At 36.1% G+C, this 15,658-nt stretch overlaps 3 protein-coding genes across 4 annotated transcripts in view; all 3 read left to right on the top strand.

The window, feature by feature from the left end:
• Positions 1-2,418, top strand: part of LOC104814273 (protein NUCLEAR FUSION DEFECTIVE 4-like) — a 4,267-nt gene extending 1,849 nt beyond the window's left edge. Inside the window, exon 3 of one of the 2 annotated variants that reach the window (XM_010542236.1) lies at positions 1,699-2,418. In XM_010542236.1, the coding sequence (XP_010540538.1) occupies positions 1,699-2,390 (692 nt within the window). In that variant the 3' untranslated portion in view covers positions 2,391-2,418. The remainder of the gene's footprint in view (positions 1-1,698) is intronic. The other variant, XM_010542237.1, reaches the window with a different exon arrangement.
• A 407-nt stretch (positions 2,419-2,825) lies between these two features.
• On the top strand, positions 2,826-8,225 carry LOC104814691. Its single transcript, XM_010542865.2, has 6 exons — positions 2,826-3,379; positions 3,665-4,091; positions 4,351-5,039; positions 5,949-6,521; positions 6,839-7,265; positions 7,391-8,225. Exons 1-6 carry the CDS (start codon positions 2,915-2,917, stop codon positions 8,089-8,091), a joined length of 3,282 nt encoding a protein of 1,093 aa, XP_010541167.1. The 5' UTR covers positions 2,826-2,914; the 3' UTR covers positions 8,092-8,225.
• A 2,994-nt stretch (positions 8,226-11,219) lies between these two features.
• On the top strand, positions 11,220-13,704 carry LOC104814274 (GDSL esterase/lipase At1g29660-like). Its single transcript, XM_010542238.2, has 5 exons — positions 11,220-11,517; positions 11,974-12,098; positions 12,218-12,466; positions 12,834-13,089; positions 13,346-13,704. The coding sequence occupies exons 1-5, from the start codon at positions 11,280-11,282 to the stop codon at positions 13,567-13,569; spliced, it is 1,092 nt and encodes a 363-aa protein (XP_010540540.1). The 5' UTR covers positions 11,220-11,279; the 3' UTR covers positions 13,570-13,704.
• The last annotated feature ends 1,954 nt before the right edge of the window (positions 13,705-15,658 follow it).

Below are 15,658 nucleotides of genomic sequence, written 5' to 3' on the forward strand. Positions count from 1 at the left end.
CGTCGTGTACATTCCGAGTGTCTGCGGATTAGCTCGGATGTGCTCTCTTGGCTGTGCCTCACGCCTTCTACCTCTTATGCCATTCTGTCCTCTCTTTGTTTTCTGCGGATTTTTCTTTCGGTTCTGTCTATGTTCGGGTCAAAGGCAAGCTCAAAGTCTGGGTCGAGTTGTCGTCGAGTGGGACGTCCGCTCATGCACTAAGGGAACCTGCGAAAATAAAAGTCAAGAAAAAGGCCGAGAATGTAAATCGAAGTGAATAAAAAGGCAGAGAGTAGGGAGAGACACCCGATAAAGTCCAGAACGATCTCGGAAAAGTCCAGAAAAATCGGAAAAAAGCTAAAAAAATTTAGAAAAATCCAGAAAATGTCTAGAATAAATCCGGAAAAGTTCAAGGAAATACAAACAGCAAAAATGAAGAAGAGAAATATCAAGAAATAAAAGAAACAAGAAAAATTGACTCAAAGAGAAAAGTAAAAAATCACACAAACACACAAAGAAAAAGAAAGTGAACAAACACACAAAAAAATCAAATCGAAAAATCAAAGACTCTGGAAAGACTAATCTAGAGTCAATCTATCCTAGCTATGGAAACCGTAAAAAGCCTCCGGCAATGGCACCAAAAACTTGATCACTTGTGTGACGAGTCTTAAATTTATAACCCGAAACACAACTAATCCGCAAGTATACAGATGTCGTAGTACTGGAGTCGAATACAAGGACTTAAGCGGTTAAGATAGGAGTCGATTAAAACTAGGAAAAGGGTGAAGATAAAATTGGAGAATTGTTTTTATTGTTTTGGGAAGTTGCAGAAAATTAAAAGAAGGAAAACAAAAATCAAAGATAAGCAATATTTAAGAAAAGATGATCGATATGAAAGGTTGTGGGAATCGGGGTTCACTGATCATGCAAAGATGTCGTAAGGGATTATAGACCCATATCATGCTCGTTCTAAAGTAAGTTCGAAGACTAAGGTCGGGTTCGGTTCTTTTAAACCGAAGACGCGCTATCCAAGAGAGTACTCTTTCCACTTTCGTGGTATAGAGTAAAATCCCGAATGCATTAAACTCCCTTGTCACAATCCTAAGTTGGATTAAATCTAATCTCTTCGCATTCAATCTCAACCCATTTCAATGAATACACCAAAACCAAGAATCCATGTCTACATGAGATTCTCAATTCTAAATCCTACCCATGAGATTCTCATCAAGTGGGAGACATTGGACACCATTCATTGAACTCTAGCAATCAAACCCAAACAATTGCATCACTCAATTCAACAAATCCTAGGTTTCCCTAACCATTCATTCAAGACAGACGATTGATAAACATGAAGAACAAAATTTCATTCATTGCAAGAGTTTGAAAGCATAAACAAAGCACAATCTTGGGTCCAAAGGTTGATACAAGCATCCTTACATGAGGGCTAATCCCTCATCCCACAACAAGAAAACTACTCACTAATGTTCAAGAACACAAAATTTACAAGATGGAACATAGAGAGAAAGAGGAGAGAGATGCTCATTAAAATCTTCAATCTTCAATCTCCAGCAAATCTCTTTGGTTTCCCTTCAAGATTTCGACCCTAGGTCTCCAAAATGAGAGAGAACCGTCGCCTCTTTTCATCCCTAAGTCCGGAAATGTTCGAATGCCCTAAAAATCGGGAAACTCGTATATATATATATATATGTATATATACAGAAGAAGTTCTTGTCGAGAGCGATGACTTGAATGTCATACAAGCAATGTGCACAATGAACTTCTGGCTTCTATTCATTGCAATGATCTGCGGGATGGGAACTGGACTTGCGACAGTGAACAACATCAGACAGATAGGAGAATCACTTAACTACCCAACAGTTCAACTCAACGCTCTTGTCTCTCTCTGGAGCATCTGGAACTTTCTTGGTAGGTTTGGCGCTGGTTATATCTCCGACATATACTTACACAAATACGCTTGGCCACGACCCGTTTTCATGGCCATAACGCTGAGCGTTTTGGCCGTAGGGCACGGCGTCATGGCCTCGGGTTTACAAGGAAACCTCTACATGGGTTCCCTCCTGGTGGGCTTGGCCTACGGCTCACAGTGGTCACTCATGCCAACGATCACGTCTGAAATATTCGGTATCAAGCATATGGGGACTATATATTATACGATCTCGATAGCGAGTCCGGTCGGATCATATATTTTCTCGGTGAAGGTGATAGGTTACTTGTACGACAAGGTAGCAGCTTCAGAGGATGATCATACTTGCGTTGGAAGTCATTGCTTCAGGGCATCGTTCGTGATAATGTCTGCAGTTGCTTTGGTCGGATCTTTGGTTGATTGTGTTTTGTTCTTCAGGACAAAGAGGTTTTATGCAAAGCTTGCTGCCAAGAGGATCATCGATTAGAGCTCTTAGGCCAATAATAAATAAATGCAGTTTTATTTTTGTTTTTTTGTATTTGATATTTGATTTTGATTTAATTCTGGCTGTTCTGGTTTGGAAGTTTGATGGGGTTTTTTTAGTGTAAAGTCACTTTGGGAGCACTTTAATTAAATTATTAATATTTAATGGATTGGTGTTTTATTATATTAAGGCAATGATGGTATTCCTAATCAATAATTACCCCAAAAAATATTGTTTTATTTAATTAAATTATTGTTTTAGATATTTTTACTAGACAGCGATAAAAAAAAATGAGAGGTTTCATGAAATTATCAGAGAAAGACAAAAACATTTGTTTCCTTTTTTATATTTTGTTTTTTGTTAGAAATTAAAAAAAAGGGGGGGGGGGAGAGAGTCATACGCCACATTCAAAAATCTAAAAATCTAATTTATCCGTACATGAACCACCAAATCAGAGATGCTCACAACTCGGTGTCTCCATCTTCGTCGGAGAGGTCAAAAGAAGAAGAAGAAGGAAGAAGAAGGAGATGAAGAAGAGTTCGTCAATGGAGAAACTAAATACGAAGTGGGTCGCATCGACGGCGAGCATATGGATTCAATGCTTCACCGGGGCAACCTATACCTTCGGAATCTACTCCTCCGTCCTCAAATCCTCTCAATCCTACGACCAATCAACCCTAGACACCGTCTCAATCTTCAAGGACATCGGCGGCACTTTCGGGCTTCTTTCCGGCCTTCTCTACACCGCCGTAACCTCCGGTGGCGGAAGAGGGCCGTGGCTGGGGATCTTCGTGGGTTTGATTCAATGGTTTTCTGGGTTTTTCTTCATGTGGGCTTCGGTGGTTGGTCTGATCGATCGTCCTCCGGTTCCGTTGATGTGCTTGTTCGTGTTCTTGTCCGGTCATTCGCTCCCGTTCTTCAACACGGCCAATGTCGTCACCGCCGTAAGAAATTTCTCCGACTACGGCGGAACCGCTGTTGGCATCATGCAGGTAGTCAAAGGGCTTTCTCCTAAGGCTTTGATTTTGGTGAAATTTGAGTATTGCTTTAGAGGAAAGTCAACACGAATTCGATAAATTTCACTGCTTTGATCCATCGTATCCTAGATTATCCTTAGTGGGTTTCAAGTGAAAGTTGAAACACTTGATTCTTGTCCTGTGCTCTGAATCTGACATTGTGATTTTCTTGTCCTGTTACAAACCATTGAAATCTTAGTGTTGGTGAAATGCTAGTTGATTGAATCCGTGTTCTTGGATGTTTTTCACCCATTTCCTTAGGGATTTTTGGGCCTAAGCGGAGCTGTTCTTGTTCAATTGTACCACATCTTCAGCGAAGGAAATCCTGCTACTTACATTCTCCTCCTGGCAGTAGTACCCACCCTTGTCATCTTGTCGACTATGCCTTTCGTCAGAATATACGATTCCATCACCACTGGCGACAAGAAACACTTGGACGGCCTCTCTATGATCTCTTTGATCATCGTTTCCTATCTTATGGTCATTATAACACTCGAAAACTTGCTGGGTTTGTCACGACCGATGCAGATATGCTCCTTTGTTGTTCTGATTTTAATGCTTTGTTTGCCTCTCTTGGTTGCGGTGAGAGCACGGCGCGAAGAGAAGCAGAGACTTTTGTCTTTGGATTGTCCTGTTGTTCCCGACAGAACTGCCTTGCTCCACTGTCCTAAGCCGGACATTTCTCCTGGTATATTTCTTTCAGTTTCATAAATGTTTCTGTATACATAATGCTGCAAGAAAAATGGCTTTATTCTTGAAATCGGCAAACCCATCAGGTGAACATGGAAATATGATGCCTTTCAGACTCAAAAGTTTTAGTTTTGGAGTGTGCTTAAATTCAAGATTTCTGTGGTATTGTCGCGTTTGCTTGTATTAATATTGTGTGTTTTCCGAGCAATATTCTTTAGCTGCCCCGATTCACTGTCTGATCGATCATTCTTGAACAGAAACTGATCTTATCGAGGAAGATGATGATCTGAATATCCTGCAAGCAATGTGCAAGCTGAATTTCTGGCTACTCTTTCTCGCAATGATTTCCGGGATGGGTTCTGGGTTTGCAACCATAAACAACATCAGGCAGGTAGGCGAGTCACTTCACTACCCGACTGTCCAGCTAAACTCCTTGGTCTCCCTCTGGAGTATATGGAACTTTCTCGGCAGGTTTGGAGCCGGGTACATATCCGACACATACTTACACAAATACGGATGGCCAAGACCCGTTTTCATGGCCGTAACTCTGGCCATAATGGCGATAGGTCACATTGTGATGGCATCGGGTGTACAAGGAAGCCTCTACATTGGCTCACTGTTAATCGGCATGGCGTATGGTTCACAGTGGTCACTCATGCCGACCATAACATCGGAAATCTTTGGGATTAAGCATATGGGAACCATATATTTCACCATTTCGATAGCCGGTCCTGTCGGATCGTACATCTGTTCCGTGAAGGTGATCGGTTACTTCTACGACAAGGTGGCTTCAGGGGACGACAATTCTTGTTTCGGGAACCACTGTTTCATGACTTCGTTCATGATCATGTCGGCTTTGGCTCTGTTCGGATCTCTTGTTGCCTGTGTTCTGTTCCTCAGGACCAGGAGGTTTTACTCGAAGCTTGTGGCCAGAAGGATCGTGAATTGAGATTTGAAGAGTGTGTATATATTTTTCAATGTGAATGTTTTGTACGTTGTGTATTTGTATATGCCGTCTGTTTGCATTGTTAACACTTCAGAAACAGACGGACAATGGAAACCATAAATAAATATTTCCATCGATTTTTTTATTCTAATAAAAATGCAACATTTGGCAATTTAGTTTTCTAATTTTTCTATAACCTGTAACTCGATCCAAATATATAACTAAACCCTTAATTTCATTTTTTTTTTTGGTGTGGTTCATATTAATATAAAAGAAACTTTCCAAATAAAATCATCAACTTTATAAAAATTATCATCAATAACAATCATCACAAGTTTTTTTTATTTTTGAAGGAGATGGAAAGTTTGTCTTCTATCCTAACAGAACATAAATAACGTAAAATTTGAAACTTGTCTTTAATTTCTGAATAGACCATATATATATATATATATGATAGGTTACGTGTAACGGTGTACGACAAGGTAGCTTCTGAGGATGATCTTATTTGCTTTGGAAGTCGTTGTTTTAGGACATCCTTTGTAAAATAAAGGTGATTACTTTTAATTAAATTCATGTATTTAATTAATGATTTGAGTTTTTATTAATCTAATGCAATTTTTGTACCCATAATCCATAATTACTAAGTTATTAATTACTATTTTATAGCCACATTCGAACTTGTAATTATGATAAATATGAGGGGTTTATAATTTAACTGCCACGTGGATTTAATATGCCATGTAGATAAATCTACACGTTGTTGTTCCACCATCAAAATGACGTGGAATTTCGTCACTGTTCTAGATAGAGAACGAAATGTCTGTTTCCTTGATATTTTATATTTGTTTGAAATATTAAAAATAAAAAAGGCATATGCCACATTCATAGAATCTAAAGTCTAAAGTCTAATTTGTCCTTTCATGGACCGTCAAAATCACTGATGCTTGTGCAAGTCACAACCCAAGTGTCTTCATCTTCGTTGGAGAGGTCGAAAAAGATGAGGAGCAGGAGGAGGAGAAGAGAGCGTCAATGGAGAAACTGAACACGAAGTGGGTCGCATCGACGGCGAGCATATGGATTCAGTGCTTCATCGGAGCAACCTACACCTTCGGAATCTACTCCTCCATCCTCAAATCCTCTCAATCCTACGACCAATCAACCCTAGACACCGTCTCCATCTTCAAGGACGTCGGCGGAACTTTCGGCATCCTCTCCGGCCTCCTCTATACCGCCGTCACCTCCGGTGACGGTGGCGGAAGACGGCCGTGGCTGGTGATCTTCGCGGGTCTGATTCAATGGTTTTCCGGGTTTTTCTTCGTGTGGGCTTCGGTGGTTGGTCTGATCGATCGTCCTCCGGTTCCATTGATGTGCTTTTTCGTGTTCTTGTGCGGTCACTCGCTACCGTTCTTCAACACGGCCAACGTCGTCACTGCCATCAGAAACTTCCCCGGCCACGGCGGGACAGCTGTTGGCATCATGGTGGTAAGCAAAGGGCTTTGTTCTCCGGCTTTGATTTTGGTGAAATTTGAGCATTGATTTCGAGGAAAGTCCACATGAATTCGATAACTTCACCGCTTTGATTCATCTTATCCTAGATTACGTTTAGTGGGTTTGGATAGAAAGTTGAAAAATCTTGATTCTTTTTTGTCCATGCCCTGAATTGAGATTGTGATTTTCTTGGTCCAATAGCTGAATCTGCATCAGTCATTAGAGCTGTTGAAACCATTGAAATACAAGTGTTGGTGAAATCTTAGTTGAATTGCTCGGTGTTCTTGAATGTTTTCCACTCATTTCCTTAGGGGTTTTTTGGCCTAAGCGGAGCAATTCTGGTTCAATTGTACCACATCTTCTGCGATGGTAACCCCGCTGCGTACATTCTCCTCCTGGCCGTTGTACCGACCCTTGTCATCTCGTCGACTATGCCTTTCGTCAGAATATACGATTTGATCACCTCTGGTGACAAGAAACACCTTGATTGGTTCTCCGTGATCTCTTTGATCATTGTCGCCTATCTTACAGTTGTTATAGTTCTCGAAAACTTTCTGGGGTTGTCACGGTCGATGCGGATATGCTGTTTTGTTGTTCTTCTTCTCATGCTTTGTTTGCCTCTCTTGGTTGCCGTGAGAGCACATCGTGAGGAGAAGCAGAGACTTTTGTCTTTGGATTGTCCTGTTGTTCCCGACAGAACTTCCTTGCTCGACTGTCCTAAGCCAAACGTTTCTTCAGGTATGCTGCTTTCAGTTTCGTAAATGTTTCTGTATACCGCAAGAAACAAAATGACTTTATCCGTCAGATGAACATGGAGATATTAGCTCCGTCGATATACTGTCTGACCGATCATTCTTGGACAGAAACTGATCTTATCGAGGAAGATGATGATGATCTGAATATCCTGCAAGCAATGTGCAAGCTGAATTTCTGGCTACTGTTCCTCGCAATGCTTCCCGGGATGGGTTCTGGGTTTGCGACCATAAACAACATCAGACAGGTAGGCGAATCACTTCACTACTCGACTGTCCAGCTGAACTCCTTGGTCTCCCTCTGGAGTATATGGAACTTCCTCGGCAGGTTTGGATCCGGGTACATATCAGACACCTGTATACGCAAATACGGTTGGCCAAGACCCGTTTTCATGGCCGTAACTCTGGCCCTAATGGCGATAGGTCACGTTGTGATGGCATCGGGTTTTCAAGGAAACCTCTACATTGGCTCACTGTTAATCGGCATGGCGTTTGGTTCGCAATGGTCACTCATGCCGACCATAACGTCGGAAATCTTTGGGATTAAGCATATGGCAACCATATATCACACCATTGCCGCAGCCGGCCCTATCGGATCGTACGTCTGCTCCGTGAAGGTGATCGGTTACTTCTACGACAAGGTAGCTTCTGTGGGTGACAATTCTTGTTTCGGAAACCACTGTTTCATGACTTCGTTCATGATCATGTCGGCTTTGGCTCTGTTCGGATCTCTTGTTGCCTGTATTCTGTTCTTCAGGACCAGGAGGTTTTACTCGAAGCATGTGGCCAGGAGGATCGTGAATCAGCCTTGAGATTCGATCATTATGTATGTGTGTGTGTATTTTTCAATATTGCAAAATATGTAATTGTATAATTCAGATACCACACTGGAAACCATATACATACATGTATATCTGTAATACGAATCCCGTTCCAGATTTATGGATATTAAATATTTTAGGATAAACTATTAATTTGAATAAAAACAATGAGATGTCTTAATATAAGTTACGAATTATGATAATTGTTATAGATATAATATAGTTGATCAAATCTCGTTATATGCTTTGGATAACCATTACAGGTGTCATGAAAACAAGTTCAAGCAAATAAACGTTTTGTGTTATTATATAAATATTCAAAATGAAACCATCACAAAAGTTTCTATATATATTTACACAATCGTTAGGTAAATTGTTAAAAAGCTCTTGATTTCAAACCCTACGAATATGATATTGTTGCCAAATATTTAATTTCAGTTATTGTTATTTTTTCTAAATATTAAAATCCAATAAATATATACAAATAAAATATTACAAAGTGTTTGTCTTATTTTTCTAAAATTTAAATTAAGTTTTATCAAATTTATTTTCTCCCCTTTAAAAACCCTATATCCCAACTGCATTTGTAAGATTTTACTGAGATTTTACTGAGTAGAATTCATTTTTAAATTTGAAAATCTTGTTCATATAGGTATCAGCAAAGTTATCCACGGGTACCCGATTCTCAATAATGATACCTTATCAGTCGGTATCCGATTTCAGCAAGATAGAGATTGAAATATTTATTTTATAAAACCCGCAAAAATGGAAACGAGACCGAATATCTAAAAAAATGCGCGGATACCCGAACCACGTACACCTCTAATGTTAAAGATTTTTTTTTTTTGTAACAGTAAATAAAATATATACTCTTGATATAACATAACTATAAACAATGAATATTGTTTGTTTGTTTTTTTTTTAATTATAGTCACCAAATTAAAAATACTTGAAAGTATCAAAACATTAACGAAATTAAAATATCTAATTAAACCCTCTCCTAATTAAAATATCTAATATTAGTGAAAAATTCAAGAGTCAGCGTAAACACGTTACTCTTGTTTGACTTTTTGCTCCTCTCCATTAAACCCACTCATTAACCTTATTAAATCACATTCTTGACCGTCCGATGAGCGTTTAGCCTCATCTCAACCGTCGAATATGTACATAATATATTAATACATATACACACTAATGCAAAGCTTTTTTTCGTCAATTTTGTTTTCCCGAGGAGATTGTAGAATACTACAGATGTTTTGTTTTTTCATAATATTCTTTTTTTGGTAAAGTTTTCATAATATTCTAATAATTGATTTTAGTCTATTAGTTATTAAATAAAATTAGGATTGGAATCTTAACAACCATAAATTAATGTCATTTTTAAATGTTCGACTTAATTTTTTTTTTTAAAAAAAGCAAAGAAAATAGGACTATTGCCAACTTGAATGATTTTATTTTGTTTATTTTCTTATTTTTCAATACAAATTCAAAATTTGTAATTTTTATTTATTTTATACACATACGTTAAAATTTCTATTTATTTATACCACAACCTTAACAGCATCAGAAAATAATTAAGATGATGCTTTTATGAAAAATATTAGGCAATTAATTGTTTGTTGTAATTTAAATATTAAGCAATTAATTGTTGCAACGCGTTTAAGAGTAAATTAAATTGCCAGTTTTATACAATTGTAACACTTAAATGCAATGGTAAAATCACGTTAAACTTATGAAGAAGATGAGAAAAACAAATTTAATCAAATAATTACCTTGAAGATTGAATAACACAGCTGTAAAATCAAAATTATTAATAAATAAATATGAAAAAAAAATAAATTGTTTCATTAACAAACGTTTTCGAATTTGGTTGTATGTACTAATCATGCAACTTAATGTGTCATCGTCTTTCCGGATTTGAGTTTTATCGATGCGGAAGATATTTATTTCGTTTTTGGAATTCAATAGAAATTTATAAACTTTTAATCTAGAAACGTCACCTCATATAAAAAATAGCCAAGTAATACACTAAATCAAGATATGGAAACTCTATTATTATCATAAATAAGGATATATAAATTGTTAAGATTTACTCCAAAATATTGCACAGATTTTTATTGATGGATCTTTAACTATATAAATATATTTTTTTTATGTTAGAAGAACTCTTTTCTTAAACTAAATAATTATAATATTCATGATATATATATATATATATATATATATATATGAACTTTCCGGACCTCAGAACCAAGAGGGTTTCAAGTTTTGTGTATATATATTTTTATTTTTGGTAACAGAAGATGTAAATTTTAGCATGATGATAGTTCAGGATTTTATAATTAAGAAAATATTAATAAAAGATAATATTCACATATTATTTGAAAGCATTAAACATTATTTCGGTGGTTCGGAGCATTAGATATTTGATTATACGAATCGCTAAAATGACTAGAGTGAAACTTGATTCGTTTCTTTTTACGTTTTTTTTGTTTAAATAAAGAGAAATATCCGAAATTTTTTTTTTATAATCTAGAAGTTTATCGTACTTTTATATGAACTTTGTCTCATCTTTGAACTACCAAATTTTAGATATACAAATTTTGTTTTTTAATCTAGGTATAAAATGTTGGACCTTGATTGTGGAATCTTCAGAGTATTTTGCTGAAAATGTCATGAACTAGATTTGTATTAACAAAGGCTTATACTTAAGATGGTTGAATTATATATCAAAATCATTATCATCAAAATATTTAACTTTTAGCAACGTTACGTGTACGTAGTTATTTAAAAGAAAATATTCCTTATAACTCAAAGATCTATGAACTATTCGTTTCAAACTTTTCTCCACGTCTACAAAATAAGATGGGTCCGATACATATTTTACAGTACCATATGTGTGGGAATTAAGAATAGCTTTTATTATAAGAAAGACTTTTGGCTATATCATGCAAGTTGTTTGTTTACATAACACATATTAAAGTCTTTACATAATCAAAACGAAAAAAATGCCAAATTATGTAATCCGCCGACAAAATGATCGCAACCCCTCCACTCTTACTCCACATATAAATACCCCCACGCACGTACACGCATTCACCATCTCCATTAGACCAAAATCTTTATATCTTTTTTTCTTTTTTAATATTTCCTATTAGGGTTTTATTTAATTTTGTGGAATGGACCGTCGCATGATGAAATGGTACATGGTGTTTGTGGGATTGGTGTTGGGTTTTAGGGCACAGGGAGCTCCACAGGTTCCGTGTGCGTTCATCTTTGGAGACTCATTGTGTGACAATGGAAATAACAATAAGCTCCGTACAATTGCAAGAGCAGATTATTCCCCCTACGGCATTGATTTCCCTCAAGGCTCCACCGGTCGGTTTTGCAACGGGAGAACCATCATCGATTTCATGAGTAAGCTCTCTTTTCATATATACATTTGGAATTTTCCGTTCTTGTTTCTATGTTTCACGACTGATGAAGGATGGGGTTTAACTCGGTGCGGGAAGAAACTTTACATCTAGTAGTGTTTTGAATCTATAAGCAATTCGATCATCGGAATCCTTCTTTACGGTTCATATGAAATATGTACATGTTTGTGTTATATTTGTATCTTTTGTATAAGATCCCTTGAGAAATATATAGATATAATTTTCGCGTATACGAACCAAAATGATTAGAGAGAGGATACATAATCGTCATTTTATGTTCCGTAACTTGATTTGACAAATATATTTGGACCTAGATGGACGACTAGTACATTCACCAAGTGAATATGGATTTATATAGGTTATAAAATAAACCAAGTTTTAATTATTCCAAGCGTCAATTGAATTCAAATCTCTAACACATGTTCTTGATCTTATGAAGCTGAATTCATAGGATTGGATCGCTACCTTCCTCCCTACTCCGAATCAACAGATGAAGACGTACTCACCGGAGTAAACTACGCTTCCGCCTCAGCGGGAATCAGAGAGGAATCGGGACGACAACTGGTACGAAAAAACCATTCAGAACGAAACTAGTTACAACCTCACAGTTCCTATATTTTAGGTTCGAAAAATATACAAATGGACCGGACGTACATATGATATATGATATTTGACATATTCAGGGAGAGAGGATAACATTTCGAGAGCAAGTGGAGGAGAATCACAGGGAGATGGTTTCACGAGTGGTGAATATGCTCGGAGGAGACAAGAATGCGGCGGCCAACCATCTCGGAAAATGCTTATACTCCATCGAAATGGGGAACAATGACTATCTCAACAACTACTTCTCCGCGTCATACCCCACCCGTAAACAATACACGCCCGAGCAGTTCGCCGACAATCTCATTGATCTGTACGGTCAACAGCTCAATGTACGTATGTACATTAAGACTTAATTTGTGTTATGAACCTCGGTTTGATGATTTAAGCGTTGTGTTTTATGTTAGTGTTATAAGTATATATATATATATATATACGTTATTGGTTTTTCTCCATTGATTGAAAAATTGATGCTTAGTATATACGTTTATGTTTAACGTTTTCACCATTTGTTGAAAACTCGAAAAGCTTCCATTCTACCGACATAACACACGCATGCATGCATGCATGCGTCTCCTCTGCATGCGTCTCCTCTGTTTATTTACGTAACTTTGTAAACCCTAGGTTAAGTATTATATGCGTAAATATAGTATTACGATAATACCCTTGTGCGTTAGCGATCTGTTCGTGTTTGTTCAGGTGCTATACAGCTACGGGGCACGGAAGTTTGTGTTGAGCGGAGTGGGAGCCATAGGGTGCTGCCCGAACGTGTTGGCTCGGTTCAGCCCCGACGGTAAAACTTGTGTCGAATTCATCAATTATGCGGTCCGATTGTTCAACGACAAGCTCAAATCTCTCGTCGATCAACTCAACAACGATTTGGCCGACGCAAAGTTCATCTACGCTAACAACTACGACATTTTACAGGATCTGCTCAACAATCCCTCTGCATATGGTACGTGATCGAAAACTCTATAATGATATATTCTACGAATGCTTAATAACCACATCGTATCTTTGAAAAATATCAAAAAAAAGCATACTATATTATTAGAATACTATATAGTTAGACACATATCTATAATATATATTAGTATTTTCGATTGAAGATATTTTGATAACTGATAGAATCTCCGTAAGATGTCATCGTGATGGTTTCGTAAATTGGCTGAGATCTTAGAATGAATTTCTCGGATTTCTGTTTTTTTAAGGGTTTAATGTAACAAACGAAGGATGCTGTGGGTCGGGGAGGAACAGGGGTCTGTTCCAATGTTTACCACGAGCAAAACCGTGTCCGAACCGCAACGAGTATGTGTTCTGGGACGTGTATCACCCGACCGAGGCCGCAAACGCAATCATCGCTCAGCGTTTGTACCGCAGACGCGATCCTTCCGATATTTATCCCGTGGACGTCTTCACGTTGGCAAATCTTTGAAAAACACTTAATCATATGATGAACACTATTTCGAATTTTTATGTGTTTTATGTTGATTATGATTATGAATAATTTGAGTTTTTATTATGTTACGTTTTCATCATTATAATTCGAAACCAACCATTTCTATTTCTAGTTTCGAAATATTTGTTAAATTAGCGAAAAACTACCATTTCTGCTATGGTTTTAGTTTCTGATTTCTAAAGTTTAAGGAAATCAAAAGTATAATATTTTGATCGAAGAAATCACATTTTTGCTGTTTTTCAATATATTCTAAATCGAAATCGAACAAGAATGTGAGTACGAGTATACAAATATATACAAAATGTCACGGGCTAATTTGATTATATTTGCATGTGCATGAAATTAAATGCAAACAGAGCGTCTTCACCTGTAAACCCTTTGTACAATTCTGTCCGAGAGAGAGAAAGGGAGCGTTGATTCTGCTGAAGAGTTTTTTTTTATTTTTTTATTTTGAATTTTAGAGAAAAAAATCAAAGGGAGACTGAGCATTCAATTTATGAAAAAAAAAAATCACTCAAACTTTGTATATTTTTTATATTTTAATTTTTTTGTTAACCAAAAAGTTTGTTGTGCCACATCACAGATGTGCATATTAATATCTCGTTTTTATACATTTGGTTTTTTAAGTACCTAAACTTTGATATATATATATTACTAAAACCATATAGTTTTTTTTTTTGTAACAAAAACCAAAATTACATTATTTTGATAAGTTTGTAAAGAGTGGGTATATTAAAAAATGTAAATATCAAAACGAGGGTTCGCGGGTTTGGATATTTAAATAAATTTTAGGTAACGTTCAGATATTCGTTTTGTAGTTTTTCCTTTGTACAACGAATAGAATCGGACTAAAAAAAATGATTGGTTCGAAACTTGTTAGGGTCAATTTCTAAGGGAGGGAGTTGAAAAGCAGATATACATTAATTATCAACCAGCCGCTACATTAATTGCCTCACCGCCTAATTAATTAAATAACCCCAACAGTTGTCATTCTTGACCGTTGGATGAGCATTTACCTCCATCTGAACCGTTGATTCTTTCCCACTACTGGATCATGCAAAAATATCACGTCAAACGTATGAAGAAGATGATGTTAACATTAAACGCAGGGAAATTAATTTAATCAGTAATTATATCTTTCCAGATTTAAGAATATAGCATATATATATATATATATACACACACATTAGCTTTGAAGAATCGTTGCCATCCAACCCAACCGTAAGCTAGCAAGTTCTTCAAAATTATATTCATTTATTTTTTACATAAATTTTAATTCGATCAAATTTGAGTTTAGTTTTCATTTAAAATCTATTGTTTATTTTTTTTCAAAAATTAACAAAATCATGGTTATCAAGAGTAAAAAATATTATAGTATATCGATGATGATATATTAAAGTGACGGACAATGAATAATTTATGAAGATTAAATAAAAATATCAAGTGTTTTGGATCAAAGTTATTTTGTTTTTGAATGATAATTAAAAAAAATAGATATTAAGATTTAAAAAAGTTAAGCTAATAACTTGTGTGATAAATTATAATACATATTGATGTAGAAATATATTTTGAGTATGATTCATTTGGAATATGAATTTTGAGTATGTTTTAGTTATAGAAAATTTCTATTTTTTCTGTTATTAGTTGAAGAGGGATTTTAAAAAAAAATAACATCATTTGGGGTTTTCTCAGTAAATATTTTTTAAAATTAATATGAAGTTATACTCCAAATACATGTTACACACCACAAAATCGTAGAAACAAATCCGTAAATAAACAAATAATCCTACCGCAGATGGTTTTAGAAAGAAAAAAATAAATAGACCATAAATAACCCAAAAAGAAAAAAAAATTGAGAGAACCATATCATACAGTCAATCACCATGTATAATTATTTCTTTCCTTGCAAAAAAAAAAATGGAGAACATGTAAAATATTTTTGAAGATCTAAGGATTATAGGATCCTTCAAAATTATACATAAATATATAAAAAAATATACAAGGAAAACGATGGAAACACATGCCCACACTCTCCTAGTCCGTGCATGCATGTATTGTACAAATA

Source organism: Tarenaya hassleriana, unplaced genomic scaffold (genome assembly GCF_000463585.1).
Source record: "Tarenaya hassleriana unplaced genomic scaffold, ASM46358v1 Cleome21, whole genome shotgun sequence".
Classification (NCBI taxonomy): domain Eukaryota; kingdom Viridiplantae; phylum Streptophyta; class Magnoliopsida; order Brassicales; family Cleomaceae; genus Tarenaya; species Tarenaya hassleriana.

Bases quoted from the DNA above. Each gene is read 5' to 3' on its own strand.
- LOC104814691 (XM_010542865.2), top strand. From the start codon at position 2,915: ATGAAGAAGAGTTCGTCAATGGAGAAACTAAATACGAAGTGGGTCGCA. The intron at 5,040-5,948 runs TGAGATTTGAAG...TCTAAAGTCTAA, and splicing joins TGGCCAGAAGGATCGTGAAT to TTTGTCCTTTCATGGACCGT. The intron at 6,522-6,838 runs GTAAGCAAAGGG...TCATTTCCTTAG, and splicing joins CAGCTGTTGGCATCATGGTG to GGGTTTTTTGGCCTAAGCGG.
- LOC104814274 (XM_010542238.2), top strand. From the start codon at position 11,280: ATGGACCGTCGCATGATGAAATGGTACATGGTGTTTGTGGGATTGGTG. The intron at 11,518-11,973 runs GTAAGCTCTCTT...GATCTTATGAAG, and splicing joins AACCATCATCGATTTCATGA to CTGAATTCATAGGATTGGAT. The intron at 12,467-12,833 runs GTACGTATGTAC...GTGTTTGTTCAG, and splicing joins TGTACGGTCAACAGCTCAAT to GTGCTATACAGCTACGGGGC.